Here is an 18,108-nt window from a genome sequence, read left to right on the forward strand (position 1 = left end):
AGTACAAACTTGATGCTTTTGTTATGAACATTTTGCCACCAAAGCAGCAAATCTTAATGCTTTTCTCTTCTTTAAAAAAAAATGAAATACAAAAAACCACAACAGTCTTCTTCCCCCCGCCCAAAATGAAACTAAAAGCCAACTCCAGAAATCGATTTATTTGATCTCATTTTAAAGTATTATTAAAGCATTCAGATAGTGGGAGGAAAATTTGTATTAAGAATGTGTTACACATCCTGTAGAAGTTATGACACTGGCTAATAGTAGAGAATGAGGAAACAGTGGGGTAAGTAAATTCCATGGTGATGTTGCTGAAGATACCGTAAGTTCCTTTTTGGGTTTTTTAGCTGTTCTTTTCAGTGACACACTCTTCCTTCTTTTTTAAATTTCCTGATCGTCATTCATTGTAAAGTTTACATTGACTTTATTTCTTACTTTGTTGGTTATACCTAATTTACTGAGGCTTTACTTTCTCCTCTGAATTTCGCTGTTTAACGCTGGAAGCTGTTCTGCTTTGCTAGTGTCAGTAGATCTCTGCAGAGCAGTGAACGAGCACTGCAGAGTCATTCCACAAGAGCAGTACACGCTTTGCATGTCTGGATGTTTACCTGATGCTGTCATTCCATAGTGTCCTGTGTCATCCGTGTTGTTTCTGAAGAATGGATCCTAGTGAAGATTTTACTGCCGCTTTCGTAAAACTAACAAGCTTATGTATGTATGGCCTCTGGTTTCTTCTCTAACCTCTCTGTCCTACCCCTGTCTGTTTTGTCTGTAGTCGTGCAGAACAGATCCCTCCTTGCCTGACAAATGAGACTTCTCTCCCCTCTCCTTGGGGTACACCAGCTTTGTCCAGAAAAAGGTACCAACCCTTCAAAGAGAAGTTGATCTCGCTTCTGATTTCTCTCTCACTGTTGTGTTTCTTAGTTTGGGGGGGGGGGGAGGGGCAGTTCTCTCAAGTTGCAGTTTTTTTCTAAGGTGTGCATTTTCACTTCTGTGTTTACTGGATAAATGTAAGGGCATGTTTCACAGCCAGTCTTAGGCAGTGATGTTGATGGATGAGAGTAGAGGTGTCTCCAGACTCCCAAAGCACTGAAAGTTAGATTCATGATTCAAAACCAAGTAAGGCCTAGTATAAGAAATTATCTAAGGGCAGTATACATGATACTCTCATGAGCAGTTCAGAGACAATCAGACTAAGCCTGTAGATCAATGAATACAGCAGTATTTATTTTTCTCGACTAATTTTTCAGGAAGAGGTATTTTAAGTAGGAAAGTGGATGTCTTGTTAAGGTACTCATTTGTTAGTAATTGCACAGAATAAAAAGGAAAGAATGAACCTGTCAGTGCTTGACTACCAAATGATGTAGAGACATGCTAAATTAAAAGGTTTGGAAAGAAAGCACAAATGGCACAATTCAGAAATCCTAGTACCCACTTCCACTCCCAAGCTACTGTCTTTTTTTACGCATCTTAATGTGTCTGGTACATTTTTATTTTTTTTAAATAAAGGTTACTGTTTGAACAACAGTGTTGCTTATGGGCTTGTTCAAATGATGAAAAGATTTTTCCCAGAGTCCCTAGGGAAGGGAGCAACCCTTTGCCATCTGAAGATGTAAGTTAGGCAGAGATTTACTTTTGAAAGCTAAGAAGACATTTGAAAGACTCAGGGTTATCTGAGGTGCAGGTGTCATGTGTGGAAAATACAGCCATTTTCACTTGGTGTACTGCTTAAAATAAACCATCAAGTTTCATGTTTGGAATGTAAAGTATTTTGCAAAGGGAAGCAACCAAAGATGCTTTTAGAAACTGCTTTGAAAGAAATATTGATACTCAAGCAGGTTAGTAAAGAAAACCCTTTTTCTGTCTTGCTGAGTGTTGTTACCCAAGTCGTACCTGGGTATTCTAAAGGGAGTGGCTTGGACAAGGCCACCTTCACAGTAATCCAGAACCTCTTAGACTGTCACTTCCTTTTCTTTTTTAACACATTTAGGAACAAACACTGTAGTTTACAGAGAAAAAAACCCCTTAGCTGCCAAACTCCTTTCCCTCTCATTTACTCTGAAGAAGCTTGAAAGAAAACAGCATTTCTTAGGGAGGCTCTTTACAGCTTCAGCCCTGATGCTAACCTCTAGTTTTACAGATTGCCCTTTCCTGTACTACATTTTGCTGTTCTCCCAGGTGTAACAGATATGGCTGCTCAGGTTCACTGACTTACTCAAACACATGGATATGCAAAGACTTGCAGCAGAACATATACAATGCCTGCCAAACAGGAGCTGATTTCAGAGTGCCAGATGGGTTGTTGACACAGCCTGATAATTAAAATATAAATATAGCTATATGTGGATAGATATGTGAGGCTTCCCTCGTTTTTTGTAGTACTGAAAATAAAAGCAGTTATTTGAAAACCCGAGGCAAAGATTGGGCAATTTAAAAAGTCATTATCTCTGTGGAGTGCCTTGAGCAATTCAGGTAAGCACCAGTATAGTAATGTAGGTACTTGCTGGGGTAAAGAGTGCCTTTGAAAGGGATTTTCACAAACCAAAAAGGCCTCTGGGTTATAACAAATTGTGTAAGACTCAAAGCAAAACTGGACAGAAATAATCATGCTGACCTGGGTGACTTTTCAAATAGTTTCTGTAAAAGCATGTTTTCTAGTAAAAAAATAGGACTAGAGTTTCCAAAAAGCTGCTCTATTTGAAGAGCTGTCTGCTTTCTCACAGTTGTTCAGTATCATGTTTGTCATTCCTAGTGAATTCAGTGCCAGTAGCTGGGATCTTTCTACTTTCAAAAATAAGCAGCTTGGGGTTTGTAGTTCAATGTTATTTTTCCTCCTTCTAAATGTCAGACACGGTCAGATTCTGTCAGAGTTGACTCTTTGGAGAGAAGTGTTTACTCTTCTCTTACTGTTTTCTGTCTCCTTTACTTTGCATCCCTGGGATCTCCCTTGCTGTTGTGGCCTGGTTTTCTCCCTTTTGACTTGTAAGACAGATGCCTGAGGGAGAGCTCTGTGGTATTTGGCTAAAAAAGCAAGCAGACACTGTGCACACAATAATTCTTATAAATAAAAATAGTACAGTTCTGGTTTTGCACACAGTCTAGAACAGTTCTGTTTGCACTGATATGGTAGTACTCTCAGACATGTCTTCCACTTCTCAAAGCTCTATTTCCCTATGAACTGGTGCCCTCCAAGTGTTATCCTTTATAGAAGCAGAGCATGTAGGACTCCTTCAGAACAGGCATTGGGGTTGCAGTATATAGCTGTCAGCCCTGTTACCTGGAATGCATTGTTCTTCCACACCTGTATAATTTTAATCAAGAACTACAACTTTTTCAGCTGTTTGATTGCTGTAAATTTTGGCAGAAATAAACTTATCTTGACAGGACATTCTCGTAATTTTTTTTTCTTTTGGAGAGGATACTTTGGGCCTGACAGGATGAAGTAGAGAATAGAATTTAACTTTGACCTTGCAAGACTTTTAGATGTTGTTTTTAGAAGATTTGGACGGTGATTACTCTTGGCAAATCGTATGCAGAAGTTTATCTACAGTAAATTTTACTTATTTCTTTCCTGATGAAAATGCTGTTGTAATTCTTATGAAGAGTTGTAATTAATTATATAACTAAAGTTTTAAGTTTTCTTCAGTTATATTCTTTGTTACATTAGACGGATCTGTATGTCACCTTCAGTACACTCTCTTTTTCCATTGTCCACTTCTTTTCTTCTTCCCTAAAGGGCTCATATGAAGAATGTAGGAGCATGGCTAAATTAATTTATTGCAGGTTCCTCACTGACCCATAGACCTAAAACATGCAGTTACTATTTGGCAGGATTTTGTAGTATCTGTTTTCTCTTTCCTGTCTAGAGATATCTTTATGAACTGGTGGGGGTTTTTTCCCCCATTGTATTGATACAAGTACTCCTTATGTGGAAAAACTAAATACAGAAGATATTTTAAAATTATATGGAAAACTACAGTAATATATGCATTAAGGACATAACAGAAAGCCTAGTTTTGAATGTATTTCCTTTTCAGTTGTGTGTGGTGTTGCAGTCCAGGCAGTTGGAAACTAGGATCACATTTGTGTTTGTGAATCAGGTTGAGCAATGGCTTGGGTTTTTATTATGCTCTCCCCATTGCTACTGTGTTATAACCTCAGAATATACCTAATGAGTTGAGTGTGATAGTTCAAATCAGCATGCTAAGAAGTAAAATTTGTGCTTAAAAGTAGACAGAAGCTTTATCTTCAGGAATGTGCTGGAAAATGGAATTTCACTAGACTGAAGAGCATTTTTAAATGTAAATGGATATTTACTTTTTAAACTGCATCTGTAAAACTTGCATTGAGATGCTCAGGGTGACATTGGAAAGAGGGAGCAGTTTACTCCTTCAGATGAAGACCAGTGCTGTTAGAATGTATAAGAAACAATTGCATTTCAATCTCTGCATTAAGACAGAGAAAAGACTTGAGATAACGTCTCTCTGATAGTATTATCAGTTGTTATGCTGCTCTTAATGCAATTTAACTTTAAAAGAGATAAGTCCTCCTTACCTGCCGGATGTTTCAATCAATGGGTCTGATAGAGAAGTTTAGGAAATTAATGGCTAAGGGTTTATAAAAAACACTAGAAAAATTCATTTGAGCAGATTGTTTTCTTAGTAGTTGGTTACAAGAGAATTGCCGTACTATTTCATGATTGCTGTAAGCATTAACTGAATGAATAAAGCATCAGTAATTTAATTTTTTTTAAAGAAATTCTATTTTGAACAGTACTCTTAGATTGTTCAGGTGCCAAGCTTTTCGGTAGGAACCCTTTTATTGGAACATTTTTTATTGAACCTGTTTTCCAGCCAGCACACAGTACTTCTAGTGCCCTGTCTTAGGCTAAATAATCCATTGTCTCAGCCTTCCCCCACATATATATTTCTTGCTGAGTGGGTGGACTGTGTATGTGTGTTTAGGATAGAATTGCACTTGCAGCATTCCTTATCTCCAATCTATGTCCTCTTTTTCCCAGGAGAAAAGATTGCCTCCTTGGAAGTGTCTTAATGGGTGAGGCACAGCAAGTCTCCAGGCGTTACTTGTGTTAGGGTTTAGATAAATCTCTGTCACTGAGAAATGAAGAGAGGAAATGCCTCTTTCAACTGATTTGATAAAAAGAGACCCTTTTTGGCTGGATCCACTTCTTGTAAAACAGAAGGCAATATGTGATCTTCAAGAAAAATTGTTACACAGAGTTTGTTCTATTTCATCTTACAAATAAGTGTTCATGATAAATACTGTGAGAATATGGGTGGTTTGGGTTGAGGTTTTTCTGGTTTGTGGTTTTTTTTGTTGTGGGTTTTTGTGGGAGAGAGGGTTGGTGTAGGGTTTTTTCATTTGTTTTTTGGTTTGTTTTTTGTGGTGAGCATGAGCCTTTCGATTTCTCTTTTGCTTCTGAAGTACAATCTTGAAAGCACAGGCTCAGTAAGCTGCTCGTGCTGTTTGTGTATTGAACCTCATGCTGAGAGAAGAATGGCATCAAGCTGATACCTCCAAGAGTTTCAATGGGGAACATGTCTACAGTTCTCAGGGCAAGTCATTGCTTCTAAGTCGGTGTGTCAAAGCCTCTTTTGCCTGGAAGCACCTTAATGTAAAACTAAATTGCCATAGCAGTCATGGGAAAGACAGAGCATATGGATTGCTGGCACGAGTATGCACAGAGACCAACTTTCTGTTCCCAGAGCTGATTGGAGATTGCTGAGAATTTTGTGATAGCGAGTTTTATAATCAGTTGTTAATGAAAAACAAATGGAGAGAAACATATTCAAAGCTGAATTCACCCCTCAGAACAGGAGCAGTGGTAGGTTGCAAGCTGCAGTTGTTTTGTGCTGCCACTGCAACTAGAATAAAAAGAGGGAGGCAATAAAGGCAACTTCCTAAGTTGGTCAAACTATGTAGCACCTGGGGAGGAGGCTTCTGAGTTCAAGAACAGTTGAGAAATTGAAACTGTACCAGGCCGTCTTTAAGGAAACATGCCCTACAGGTTTGAGAAGAGGAACACACTTGATCTGTCTGAGTGAAGAGAAAGGACAGGGAAGTAAAATCTATAGGCCAGTACAATTTTACAGCTGTTTGAAAAATGCAGAGCTCGTAATAGATGGGTGTTGTAACCATGGGATGTTTTCTGTCCTGCAGGCACGCATATCATTCTGTTTCAACACCTCCTGTTTGCCCTCAGAAAAACATAGCTGATATGAAACTCCAAACAGGAACCACGTCCATACAAAGCTCTGATGCGGTCATTATTCACCCTGGTGCTATGCTTGCAATGCTGGATCTTCTGGCCTCTGTTGGATCAGCTACACACCCAGAGGTAGGGAAAAAAAATTCTGTGGTCTTCAAGCTTTGAGAGTGACCGGGAAAAAGGATGACTGTGGGAAATAGAAAAGCTGATCATGTCCTCTTGTTTTGTGCTGAAAAACTAATATATTTCACAGACTGTTTGAGTTGAATGACTGGTGACATAGAGGCCTGATAGGAATTGTTTTATTTCACAGGCTTTCTTTTGTTTATCTGCTTCAAAATCCTGGCAGCAATGTAAATTTAAAGAGAGGTCTGAAGTGGCCATCAGATATGTTTCCAAGCACTGGGATTAATTCATGTTTTCTCAGATATATCAAGTGTTACTGCATAGTATGAGGAGGATACAGGATTGAGCATTATAGCTTGGGGCATATGTGCTGTTTGCATATATCTTATATTTTGTAGAGATTATGATGATGACAGGGAGCAGAATGAAGCCCCTGCAGTCAAAGCGGAAGTGGTGAGCAACCTGGTACCTCACTTAGACACACACACAAGTCTGTGGGGCTGATGGGATCTTCCCAAGGGTACTGATAGAGCTGGTGGAAGGGCTCACTAAGCCACTTTCCATCATTTATCAGCAGTCCTGGCTAGCTGGGGAGGTTCCAGTTGAGTGGAAATTAGTGAAATGTAATGCCCATCTACAAGACTGGCTGGAAAGAGGATCCGGGGAACCACAGGTCAGTCAGTCTGACCTCAGTGCTGGGTGAGGTTGTGGAGCAGATCATCATGTGTGCCAAGACACAGCATATACTGAACAGTCATGGAATCAAGCCCAGCTAACCTGGTCTCTCCTATGACAAGGCGACCCACTTAGTTGATGAGGGAAAGGCAGTGGATATTGTTTGTGTGGACTCAGCTTTTGACATAGTTTCCCACAGCATTCTCCTGAAGAAACTGGCTACTCATGGCTCGGGTGTATTCTTTGCTGGGTTAAAAACTGGCTGGATGGTGGTGAATGGAGTTACATCCAATTGGCTGCTGGTCACCAGTGGTGTTCCCCAGGGCTCAGGACTGGGACCAGTTCTGTTTAGTATCTTTATCGATGATCTGTGTAAGGGGATCAACCCTTGGTCAGTTTGTGGGTGACACCAAGTTGGGTGGGAGTGTTGATCTGCTGAAGGGTAGCAAGGCTTTGCAGAGGGATCTAGACAGGCTGGATCAATGGGCTGAGGCTAAAGGTTTGAGGTTCAATGAGGCCAAATGCCTGGTCCTGCCCTTGGGTCACAACAGCCCCATACGATGCTACAGCCTGGGGAAAGGGTCGCTGGAAGAGTGTCTGGTGGAAAAGAACCTGAGGGTGCTGGTTGACAGCAGCTGAACATGAACCATCAGTGTGCTCAGGTGTCCAAGAAGGCCAATGGCATCCTGGCCTGGATCAGGAATAGTGTGGCCAGCGGGACTAGGGAAGTGATCATCCCCTTGTACTTGCCATTGGTGAGGTCACACCCCAAATTCTCTGTTTGGTTTGGGCCCCTCACTGCCAGAAGGACAACACGGTCCTGGAGCGTGTCCAGAGAAGGGTAACAAAGCTGGGGAAGGGTCTGGGGTCAAAGTCTTATGAGGAGAGGCCGAGGGAGCTGTTGTTGTTTAGCCTGGAGAAAAGGGGGCTCAGGGGAGACTTCATCACTCTCTACAACTACTTGAAAGGAGGTTGTAGCCAGGTGGGGGTCAGTCTCAGTAAGTCAAACAAATCATAACATGAGTAAATGGCCACGAGTTGTGCCAGGGAAGGTTTCAGTTGGATATTAGGAAAAATGTGTTCACCAAAAGGATTTGTCAAGCATTGGAACAGGCTGCCCAGGTATTTAAAAGGTATTTAAAAGATGTGTAGATGTGGCATTTGGGAACATGGTTTAGTGTTGGACATGGCAGCATTGGTCTTTTCCAAGCTAAGTGATTATGTGTTTCTATATTAAGTTACTAGATCACAAAATGAAAGTCCTTAGTTCTCTCCAAGCACTAAGAACTTCCAAATTGATTCTCTTTTCTGCTGAGAAGTAGAGATGAATTGTTTTCCTTGACAATAGTTGTGATAATCCCTCATAAAACTTACTACTCTTTTTTGTAAAGTGTTTCTTCACACAGACATGCACACACACACCCAAAACACACACATGCGTGCACATAGAGGTCATTTTGTGCAGTTATTGCTAATGGTAGTTTTCATTATTATGCATAAGGCTTTTATTTTATTTTCCTTTTCAATTTGCCCTTCTGAAGTTTGTGCTGTTCTTGTTTTCAGCATGCACTGGACCTCCAGCTGGCAGTGGCAAACATCCTGCAATCTCTGGTGCACACGGAGAGAAACCAGCAAGTCATGTGTGAAGCCGGGCTCCATGCACGACTTCTACAGAGATGCAGTGCTGCTCTGGCAGATGAGGACCACTCACTGCATCCACCCCTCCAAAGGATGTTTGAAAGGCTGGCCTCCCAGGCTCTGCAACCAATGGTGTTGAGGTCAGAAAGATAACCTGGAAGTTCAGGTGGACTGAGCCCCCTGCCCGCACTGTCACTGGCTTGGAGTGTAGAGAGCCTAAGTGACCTGATGTGGTAGTTGATAGCATAAGATCCCATTTTGTTTCTCATCAAATAGACTGTCTTGCTTCTGTTAATCAACATGTAACCCTGGAGACACTGGTATTTGGAGAGCAAGGAGAAGTATGGAGTGGGGAGATCTGGTGTTTTTCATGGAGATTGTACTGAAGTTAAATGATTGTTTTCTTGCTGCAAATCTTGAGAGGCTATCAAAAATGCCATCCCTGGCTATGCCCTCTGGAAGAGAAAATATGAGGATAGATTTCTTTGAGCAAATCAATATAAGCAAAAGCTGTCCCAGCCCACAGCAGAGTGTTTAGACTAGATGACCTTTAAAGGTCCCTTCCAACCCAAACCATCCTGTGATTCTGTGATCTCAGCTGTAATAAGGAACTTAATTGTATTATCTCCTGTGGATTGTGGGCTGGCTGACCTGCAGCCAGGACAGCTGCTCGGTTCACCTCAGTGGCATGTAGCTGTGTCAGAAGTGGTTCTGCAAATGGACTTGCTGCTTGTCACATCACAGGACTTAGGCTTCTCTAAGCATAGATACCAATAGCCTAGGTAGCTGTCTAGATAAGTAATATTGTTATCTATAGATGCAGATGTTGATAGCTGTGAAATCATTCCCCCAGTCAAACAGGACACAGGGATAAAACAAAGCTGAGGTCACTTACTTCAGCCTGTGGTCTGCCTCTCCAGAGGAGTTCAACTTGCTGAGTATGCATCATTGAGTATCGTGATGTTCTCCTATGGGGTACAGCAGCCTCATACCAAGCCTTTGGAATGAAGAGAAGGAAATTAGAAACTTTATCAAAATTGTTTGATTAGTTAAAATAATGTCGACTTTTTAGACTGTGTACTCAAACATTAAATAGTTTCAGATGGATCAAATATGTTTCTTTTAATTATGCATTGGTTTATTTTCTTACTTGAAAGTTATGTTTATTGCAAGTAATTACTGTCTTTGAAAAAAAAAAAAAGGGGTTAGATTTGGTGCCATTATGGGCAAATAAATAGACAAAATGATTTGCAAATTTTTTTATTCTCTTTCTTAGGGAATTTTTACGCTTGGGAAATCCTTTGAATTGCGGAGCTTGGGACAAAAAGCTGTTGAAGCAGTACCGAGTGCACAAACCCAGCTCACTGAGTTTTGAACCGGAAATGAGAAGTAGGTGCTGAAGTGCTAAAAATCTGTGTAAAGAATGCTTCTCTTATGTCCCCCAATTGCATACTTAGGTAAAATCTGTAGATAACCATCCATAAAAACCTAAGTTCACCCCAGCTTCCTATGAATGTGAAATCATCAGAACAGTTTGATTGGAAAAGTTCTAAAAGCAGAATGTAGTACTTGTATTTAATGTTTATCCAGCAAGATGATTATTATTTCTTATTTTAAGAACAGTACTGTTAAATATGGTAGTAGTTTGTTTTTAAGTCTAGAGTAGATCCTGCATTTGTAGTTATTTAACATTATTTTTTTCTCAGATCCTTTCATGTGCACATCATGTTCTAAGACCCACATTAAATCTGCGTAATATCATCTCTCGTGGGTTCAGTAAGGTGTCAGATAAAATAGCTGCACTCTCTCCTATTGTTATCCTTGAGGTGTAGAGCTTGGGAATAGCTGTTCATGTAGTATAGGGGAGTCTTGGTAAATTATAATACAAAGAAATTACTGAAAAGTTTCCAAAGCATGTGATACTTATTTCTATGTGTCAGCTTGGTTATTGTATGGCTCATTGTAACACATAGTTAAAAATACCTTAGTAGAAATGTTTTAATTACTTGAAAAGGAACTAGGACGTATCCTAGGCGGTGTTGATTAAACATTAAATAATGACATAAATAAATTAATTAACTGAATTTGTGTTGTATCATTGTGTTCAGTACATTTTTAGAAGAGGAGAGAAGAAGAGATTCACCTTATCCCTCGGCCAGAGCTTTAGTTAGTTAGCTACAGTAGGGACCCTTTGAGGATGTTAGGAAATGGGATGGCCTCTTGGCTCAGTGTTTTGGCTTTACCACAAGCTTTCCGTATTATATTGCACAAGATGTTCCTCTTTTTGCCGGGATTGACCGTTTTTATAATGGAAGCAATAGTCCCAACCCATCACCTTCTGAGAGGCTGAACTAGTTGATGGTGTTTGACAATTCAGCTCTTGCATTGGAAGCACTACTTGAGAAGTCCAAATACAGTCTGGAAAGGCCTCCCTTTTGCAATGCTGTGTTGTTTCTTGGCTTCTACTGTAGATAGCATGGTTACCTCAACGGAAGGTCTGGGTTCTGACAGCGTCTTCGGCGTGCACGAAGACAGCCACTACCGGATAAGCAAGAGCCTGCTCAAGCCAGCAGAAGGGAGCACAGTACCCCTGACGAGAGTGAAGTGTTTGGTCTCCATGACAACCCCACATGATATCAGGCTTCACGGATCATCGGTCACGCCGGCATTCATCGAGTTTGACACGTCTCTTGAAGGGTTCGGGTAAGGTCCTGCGGTGCACTCAAATAACATGGGGCACGCTGCAATGTTGTGTTATTTTCTTTGTTTTCAAAGGAATACTTGTAATTTTTAATAGACTGTTTGCAAGCAAGGAACAAATGAATTCTTTAAAGAAGAGAAAGGAATACTTCAAGTCACATAAATTCATTCTCATTCATTAATGCCTTGAGAGCAAATGCTTGCCATGTGTGAAAGTAGAAGTAGGTATGTATTTAAACATTGATAGGGCCCTCTCAGTTCTGGGTTTCACATTCCTTTTAAAACAAAGGAATGCATGTGTACCCTTGAAGGGTTGCTGGGATTTACATATGACATTTGGATGGCCCAGTTGTTCTGAGACCCACCTAAAATGGCTGAAGAACTTGGAAATGTGAAAGTGGGCAAATCAGAAATATAAGTAAAGCAGACAAGGCAGCTACGATGAGTTCAAATAACTGAAAAAAGTAGTATTAACTGGAGGCAGAGCCCAAATATCATGCTTAACTCATTTTTTTTCTTTTAGCACCCAGTATCACTTACTGTTTTTCTCTCTCTAATTAAACACTTGCTGAATGAAGCACTTTATGAGGATCATGTAATATGATTTAACTTGACTGTTCAGAAGATTAAAACATTACATCATTCTTAGCATCTGTTTAAGGAAAACGTTTTGTCTTTTTGGTTACAAAAGTGGAATAGAAAACTCTGGATATTTAGGAACTCTGCTGCTCTGCATTCTCTTCTCAGCTTTGCAAAGCAAGAATGCAACATCCATTTTACATCTAGCCTTCATATCCAGTATAATCAGGGACAGATCCTTTTTTTTTTAATAACAAATGGTACTCTAAGCTCTACATCCTTCATAAGAAAAGAGAAAATGCTTGGAACCTAAGACCAACTTACAATAAGCTTGCAAAATGTATTGTCACTGTCATTGCTTCCAGAGATTTGTAGGTGCTGGTAATGAGTCCAAAAGTAACTCACATAATGCAGCTGTGACTTCTTGTAATTTCAGCAAGTCACCTAAGAAGGCTGCTGTAATCACTTAAAAAGAAATCTAAAACTTTTTAGTTTGTTTTTAGGTGCCAAGAATTTTCATGAAATCCACAGTTAGCGGACCCTTGCAAGTTACCTGCTTAGAGAGAACTTGCTTGTAGTACCATTGACCATGGGGAATTCACCCAGAGAACAACATTTTCAAGAGAGAGGAAGAAGTGTGTAATGACAACGGTAATCCAAAAGAAGATAGTAGTGACCAGAATCCTGGATTGTTGTTACTTTGGAGATGAGTGGTCAAGTTAACTCTTTATGGAGAGAACAAAATAACTCGTAGCACTGTCAGGCAACTCAGCTACAGTATACTTAAACAGCTGTAAATGTCAACAAAGTGATGACTCTCAACAAGTGGAAGAACCATCATCTTTCCTCCAGTAGGACTGTCTATACATATTGGAAGCTGAACTCCTGTGGGCATTCACTCCATTTCAGATAGGTTGATCACTGAAACTGAGCTCTTTTAGTACCTAAGGGAGAGACTCCTTATATTGGTTTCTGTTGTGTCCACAGCATCAGTGGCTGTTGTAAGGACCAAACATAGCTAATTTGGTGAAATATGTTACTCTGAGAGCATACATCAAATAAGAACACCATAGTATGCAATTGCCTGATCCTTTGAATATTTAACTGACCTCTTAGAGAGTCCAGAACAACTCAAAGGCTGTAGTGAGTTATGGTTGCCCACAGAGGAGCATCTTACGCAGTGGAACCACATGGGCATCAGTCTCTGTGTCTTTGCACCAATAACATTCACTGCCAGGACTCTTTGTGCAGGAGATAATTTAGCCTCACAAGGAGGCTCTGCTTCTCACAAGGAGCAATCTTGAGAATTTATTTCTATTTTCCATTAATACATAAAGTCATGAAGAGTGATTGTGTGCTTATAATATATTTTCCTAGGCTATATTTTGTTTGTATTGAACTCTACTTATATTGACTTCCATAAACTCTGATGTGTTGCTGGTCTTCTGTTTAACAGCTGCCTGTTCTTGCCAAGTTTGGCTCCCCACAATGCACCTACAAATAATGCTGTTACAACAGGACTTGTTGATGGTGCAGTTGTTAGTGGAATTGGAACTGGTAAGTACTCAACTGTGACTGTCAGCAGTGTTTTGTATCTGATGTTTAGTTCTCTTATGTCTTTGTTAGCTGTGAAGTTGGTGTTGGACACTGTGCACTCATAATCGGGAACTTCTTGTGTCTTTTTCTGTGTGTGTGTTTTTGCCCCCAGGGCAGTGAAAAGCAATATAAAATACAAACCTGTGATTGCTTTAAAACACAAGGCTCTCAGCAGGTGAAATTGTAATCAGGCAAAGCATATGAATAATGAACCTAGGTACATTAAGAAAAAGTTGAGGTAGTAGTGTGAAGAGCATAGGAAACATGGAATTAATTATGATGCCGTACTTGTGATTTTGTTCTGCTGAATTCTTGACTGCATTGATTACAGGTGTAATTGCACACATCATCACAAAAATCTCATCAAAATTGTTTGCTTTTACGTGTTGTTATAGACTATTCACCCTGCAGGAACCTGGTGTGCTGTGGGATTATTTGAACATGGTCACTTAGTTAAAAAAGGTGTTAAGTCTAAAACTAAGTTGAAGTTAATTAATTCTGTCTGCAGTAAGACAGAATTAGTGGGAGCACCCTAGGAGAGGTGAAATAGAGTCAGATGTTTGTGGTGGAGAGATACTCCTCAACAGAGACTTCTTCGGCAAGTCACACCTATGGAAGAAACACCTCATCATGATATTAGCCATTTCTGAGTACCTGATCCTTTTCCACTTTTTTAGTCTAGGGAACTGAAACTGGGTTGCTCTGAACAAACACAGAGTTGATTCTTTTTTTTTTTTTTAGAATAGGAAGGAATAGTGGGCAATTCTTGCTTTACTTTGTTTTGAAAGAAACTCCTCTGAGCTAGCTTTATGTGGCTTTTCCTGCAAACTTGAATCAGAAATGTAAGTAACACTGAAGTCCAGGAAGGAAAAGTTTAAGAAGGCACAGCTGGTGTCAGATACGGAAAAAGAAACAGGTAGATATCCTAAGTACTACCTACTGCAACTGTGTAATGGGCTTTCTTTTTTGATTTTAGGTGAGAGATTTTTCCCACCACCGTCTGGTTTAAGCTACTCAACTTGGTTTTGTATTGAACATTTTAGTACTCCTCCTAATAACCATCCTGTGAGACTTCTGACTGTAGTGCGTCGTGCAAACTCCTCGGAGCAGCATTACGTATGCCTTGCCATTGTCCTCTCGGCAAAGGACCGGTCACTGATTGTTTCAACTAAAGAAGAATTGCTTCAAAATTATGGTAAGAGTTGTGTCATGTCATCAGCTAATGCTGACAATATTATGGGGATGCTATAGCAAGTTTATTTTAAACCTGATGTCGAGAAGAATCGTGTCTGATGCAACTTTCGTTGCAGCTTCACCAGCTCCTAGTGGGTTTTGACCATGAAAAAATGCAAAATTTGATCATTCATGTAGAAATTAGGGAGCTTTTATAATTTTCAAATAAGATGTCTGTATATAAAGAAAAAAATTTGCCAAAGTACTATATATTCATTACATTATAGTTTTGAAAGGTTTTTGCCTTTTAATTATCTTGTAGTGTTCATTTTAGGCATCATGTCTCGAGGGGCAAATTTTAACCGGCTTTGCTTTGAAGAAGTTTGGAAATAGTAAACTAATGGGTTGTGAAGGTTTTTTTCTGAATAGTCCCAGCACTGGAGGGCTGTTTGAAGGCAATCAGTTGTTCATTGCATGTTTTAATGCTGTTTCAGAAACAGTTTGTAGCTTCATTCAGTATCTGTGACCAAAGGTGGAATTACAAGAGATGTAGTGAAGATCTAGGTGAAGCTGGTGATGCCAGTAGATCTGCTAGAGAGCATTATCAGTGCAGTCAGGGGCTTAGGATTAGCCAGCTCCTCTCTCCTGCCTTGTCCTCCATCAGAGCCTCCAAAAGTGGTCAGTTTTGACAGGCCAGTTTACATGCTGAGCCTATGGAGGGAGCTGAGAGGAATAGGACAGCCTTCTGCACATGTTTCAGGCTTAGCTCTTCACTAGACCAACACACTGGTTACAAGTGGTTATCAAAAATCTGCTCCTGCTTCTGTTCTTTCCTTTTGAGTAGCAGGCACTAATAAAGAATTTATACAACTGTTGTTATTAAAAAAACCCAAAACAACACAAACAGCTAAGCGGACTGTGACCAAGAAAATAAGGAATATTTTGTAAGCAGACATTCACATCATTAATGGCAGCAGTCTCCCTCACTAGAAGTCAGGTTCAAAATCTGAAACATAGGAGCTGAAAACCCGTAGTATGAAGGAGGAATTAAACCTATTAAATTACAAAGGTACTGGCAGCTTTTTCTTTCTCAGAAGGCTGAATTCTTAGAAAATGAAACAAGTTTGTCTTCATATTAACTGCTTTAGCCTGCAGTGGAGCTATAGATCATACAGTTTAGTTTGTAAGCCCTTACTGTCCCCTTGAAAGAGATTGGATTTGAAGAGGCTTTGTCAGAAAAGATCTGAAGGTGTCCAGCTAAAAGACTGATTTTTAATTGGACCAGGATACTTTGCTTTACTTGAGTGTATAGCCCTGTTGTGGCTAAATCATAATTGGTGGTTTTACCATCAAGTGCTGAGCAGGTGAGTACCTGAGGAACTGAGATGACAGGCCCGCCAACACAGGGACTGGAAGTGCTGACAGTCTGTTTTAAGAATAGATGAGGTGGTTTAAGGACTGGGTAAGCAAGAATTATTCTCAAAGATGTTTTGCTGAGAAAAGAACTTGAGATTATTTTTGTATCTGAAAGTTAATTCCAAGTACTCTGCTTTTATCATTTTCCTTGTGCTATTTCTAAAGACATGAGTGTTCTCTCTGTTCAGGCAGCTGTTGTGGTTAAGAGGATTAATGCTTCCTTTTCCTTCAGTATGAAAGAATGAAGAGAGATATAAAAAGTTCCTGTTTTCTGTTAAACCATTCCCTGGGCTTTTTTTTTTTTTTTAATTTTCAATCTTTTTTTGTTGAGGGGGCTTTCAAGTAGAGTGTGGGTCATTCTGTTTTGTGATGGAGAGTTAATTCACTCGCAAACCGATCTTACCCTCTGGCATGAAGTCAAAGGATGCCTTTTGGAGAAATTAAAAAACTCCGTGCTGAGGACTAAAAAGTATTTCAGCATTCAGGAGAGGAGAATTGGGCACCCATTAGTGAAAAAAGACCTGGGAAATGCTTGAAGGGTGTGGATGGGTGAATTGGGGTTGGGCAGTCAGCAGCCTCCGTGGAGGCCGGGAATGTGGTCCTGTGTCCGTGTGTCTGGAAGGCTGCATCTGTCTGTGACTCCTCTCGCTGTTGGTGTGGTGGTATCCACCGGAGCTGTAAGTGCTGTTTCCCTCATCCCAGTGGCCTGACTCAGTGGCCTCTACAACCAGGGCTCCTGGAGGTGGGAAGGCAAGGACAACTCGCTGTGGTTACAGGACTGAAATGGAACAAATAAGGCATCGTGAGCTCTTTGTTTTGACTTGGGCAGAAACGTCTCAATCCTGAGTCACCCCTTCAGTAGCAGTGCTTCAGAAAATTAATTTTCCTTAGAACTGCAAAAAGGGAACAAGAAAAGCCACCGTGCTTAGGCTTGAGTTACAAGTACCCTCAGTTTGTGCTTCATGCGTGTCTTGCCAGCCAGACATCCTGTTTGTGGCTTTTATTAAGGAAAAATGTCTCAGGCTTTCAACCTCATCTTTAACTTCACTTATACTTTGTGATTTAGCATGATTTTGATGCAGACGCTTTGAAAGGCAATCTTTTCACTTGTATTTTCCTTTATGTGACCTAATGGTTCAAGCAAGATAGTGTTAAGTTCATACTGAGTTTCTGGCCAGGTGCAGGGGATCAAGAGGAGGCTTTTGTGGGAAAAGGGCCAGTGCTGCCCCATGACACATGTGACTGGGTTTGACCAGCTCCACAGCATATTCCCTGCAGGACACAGCTGAGTGCAGCAACCAGGCTGGTGGTGCCTCTGGGGAAAAAAGAGTGAAACACTTCATGGTACAAGGAATAAGGGGAAAAAATGTGAGAGAAAGCACCCTGAGGACACGAAGGTGAGAGCAGAAGGAGGGGAGAGAGTGTTACAGGCATTGGAGCAGAGATTCCCAGTGGCTCTTGAAAGAACCACACTGGAGCATGTAGTGGGACCTATGGAGGAGACCATGGTGGAACAGGGAAAACTAGGAGGAGAATGTCTGGAAGTATGGGTATCATTCTCTCCACAGTGTGAGAAAAGTGAAAAAAAAGCTGTGTGGGTTTGGAGAGACATCTTTTTATTTCTTTGTGACTACTGCAGTAAAAACTTGTTTAGAAAAACAACAGAAGATCTTTCTGTGACTTGCATGGTGGCGTGAGAAAATTAGTAAATACTTGAGGAAACTAGTAATTCAAGCTAAAGTTTCAAAGGGAGGGGAGAAGGTCAAAAGTCTAAAGTCTGAACATATCCTGAGAATTTTCTTAGAGAAGGCAAAGGAAGTGGAGATCTGTTGCTGATAATACCAAAACTGTCATGGTTTGTTAACGTGCGAGTATTTCAGGATGGTCAGCCTGTCAGCCTGGGACTATTTGGTCTGAATACTTTCCCAAAAAATCTGATTTCATTCTTTCAGTTCTTGTATTTGAAAGTCTAAAGT

General features: G+C 40.4%; 1 protein-coding gene across 8 annotated transcripts in view; it reads left to right on the forward strand.

Annotated features, from left to right (window-relative positions):
- Positions 1-18,108, forward strand: part of WDFY3 (WD repeat and FYVE domain containing 3) — a 167,738-nt gene that overhangs the window by 91,093 nt on the left and 58,537 nt on the right. For 6 of the 8 annotated variants that reach the window (XM_032685026.1, XM_032685019.1, XM_032685022.1 and 3 more), the window contains 7 exons: positions 776-859; positions 6,181-6,358; positions 8,594-8,808; positions 9,945-10,057; positions 11,140-11,371; positions 13,404-13,504; positions 14,520-14,738. In XM_032685026.1, coding sequence (XP_032540917.1) covers positions 776-859; positions 6,181-6,358; positions 8,594-8,808; positions 9,945-10,057; positions 11,140-11,371; positions 13,404-13,504; positions 14,520-14,738 — 1,142 coding nt within the window. The remainder of the gene's footprint in view (positions 1-775; positions 860-6,180; positions 6,359-8,593; positions 8,809-9,944; positions 10,058-11,139; positions 11,372-13,403; positions 13,505-14,519; positions 14,739-18,108) is intronic. The other 2 variants (XM_032685023.1, XM_032685025.1) reach the window with 1 other exon arrangement.

Source organism: Chiroxiphia lanceolata, chromosome 4 (assembly GCF_009829145.1).
Source record: "Chiroxiphia lanceolata isolate bChiLan1 chromosome 4, bChiLan1.pri, whole genome shotgun sequence".
NCBI classification, from domain to species: Eukaryota; Metazoa; Chordata; class Aves; order Passeriformes; family Pipridae; genus Chiroxiphia; species Chiroxiphia lanceolata.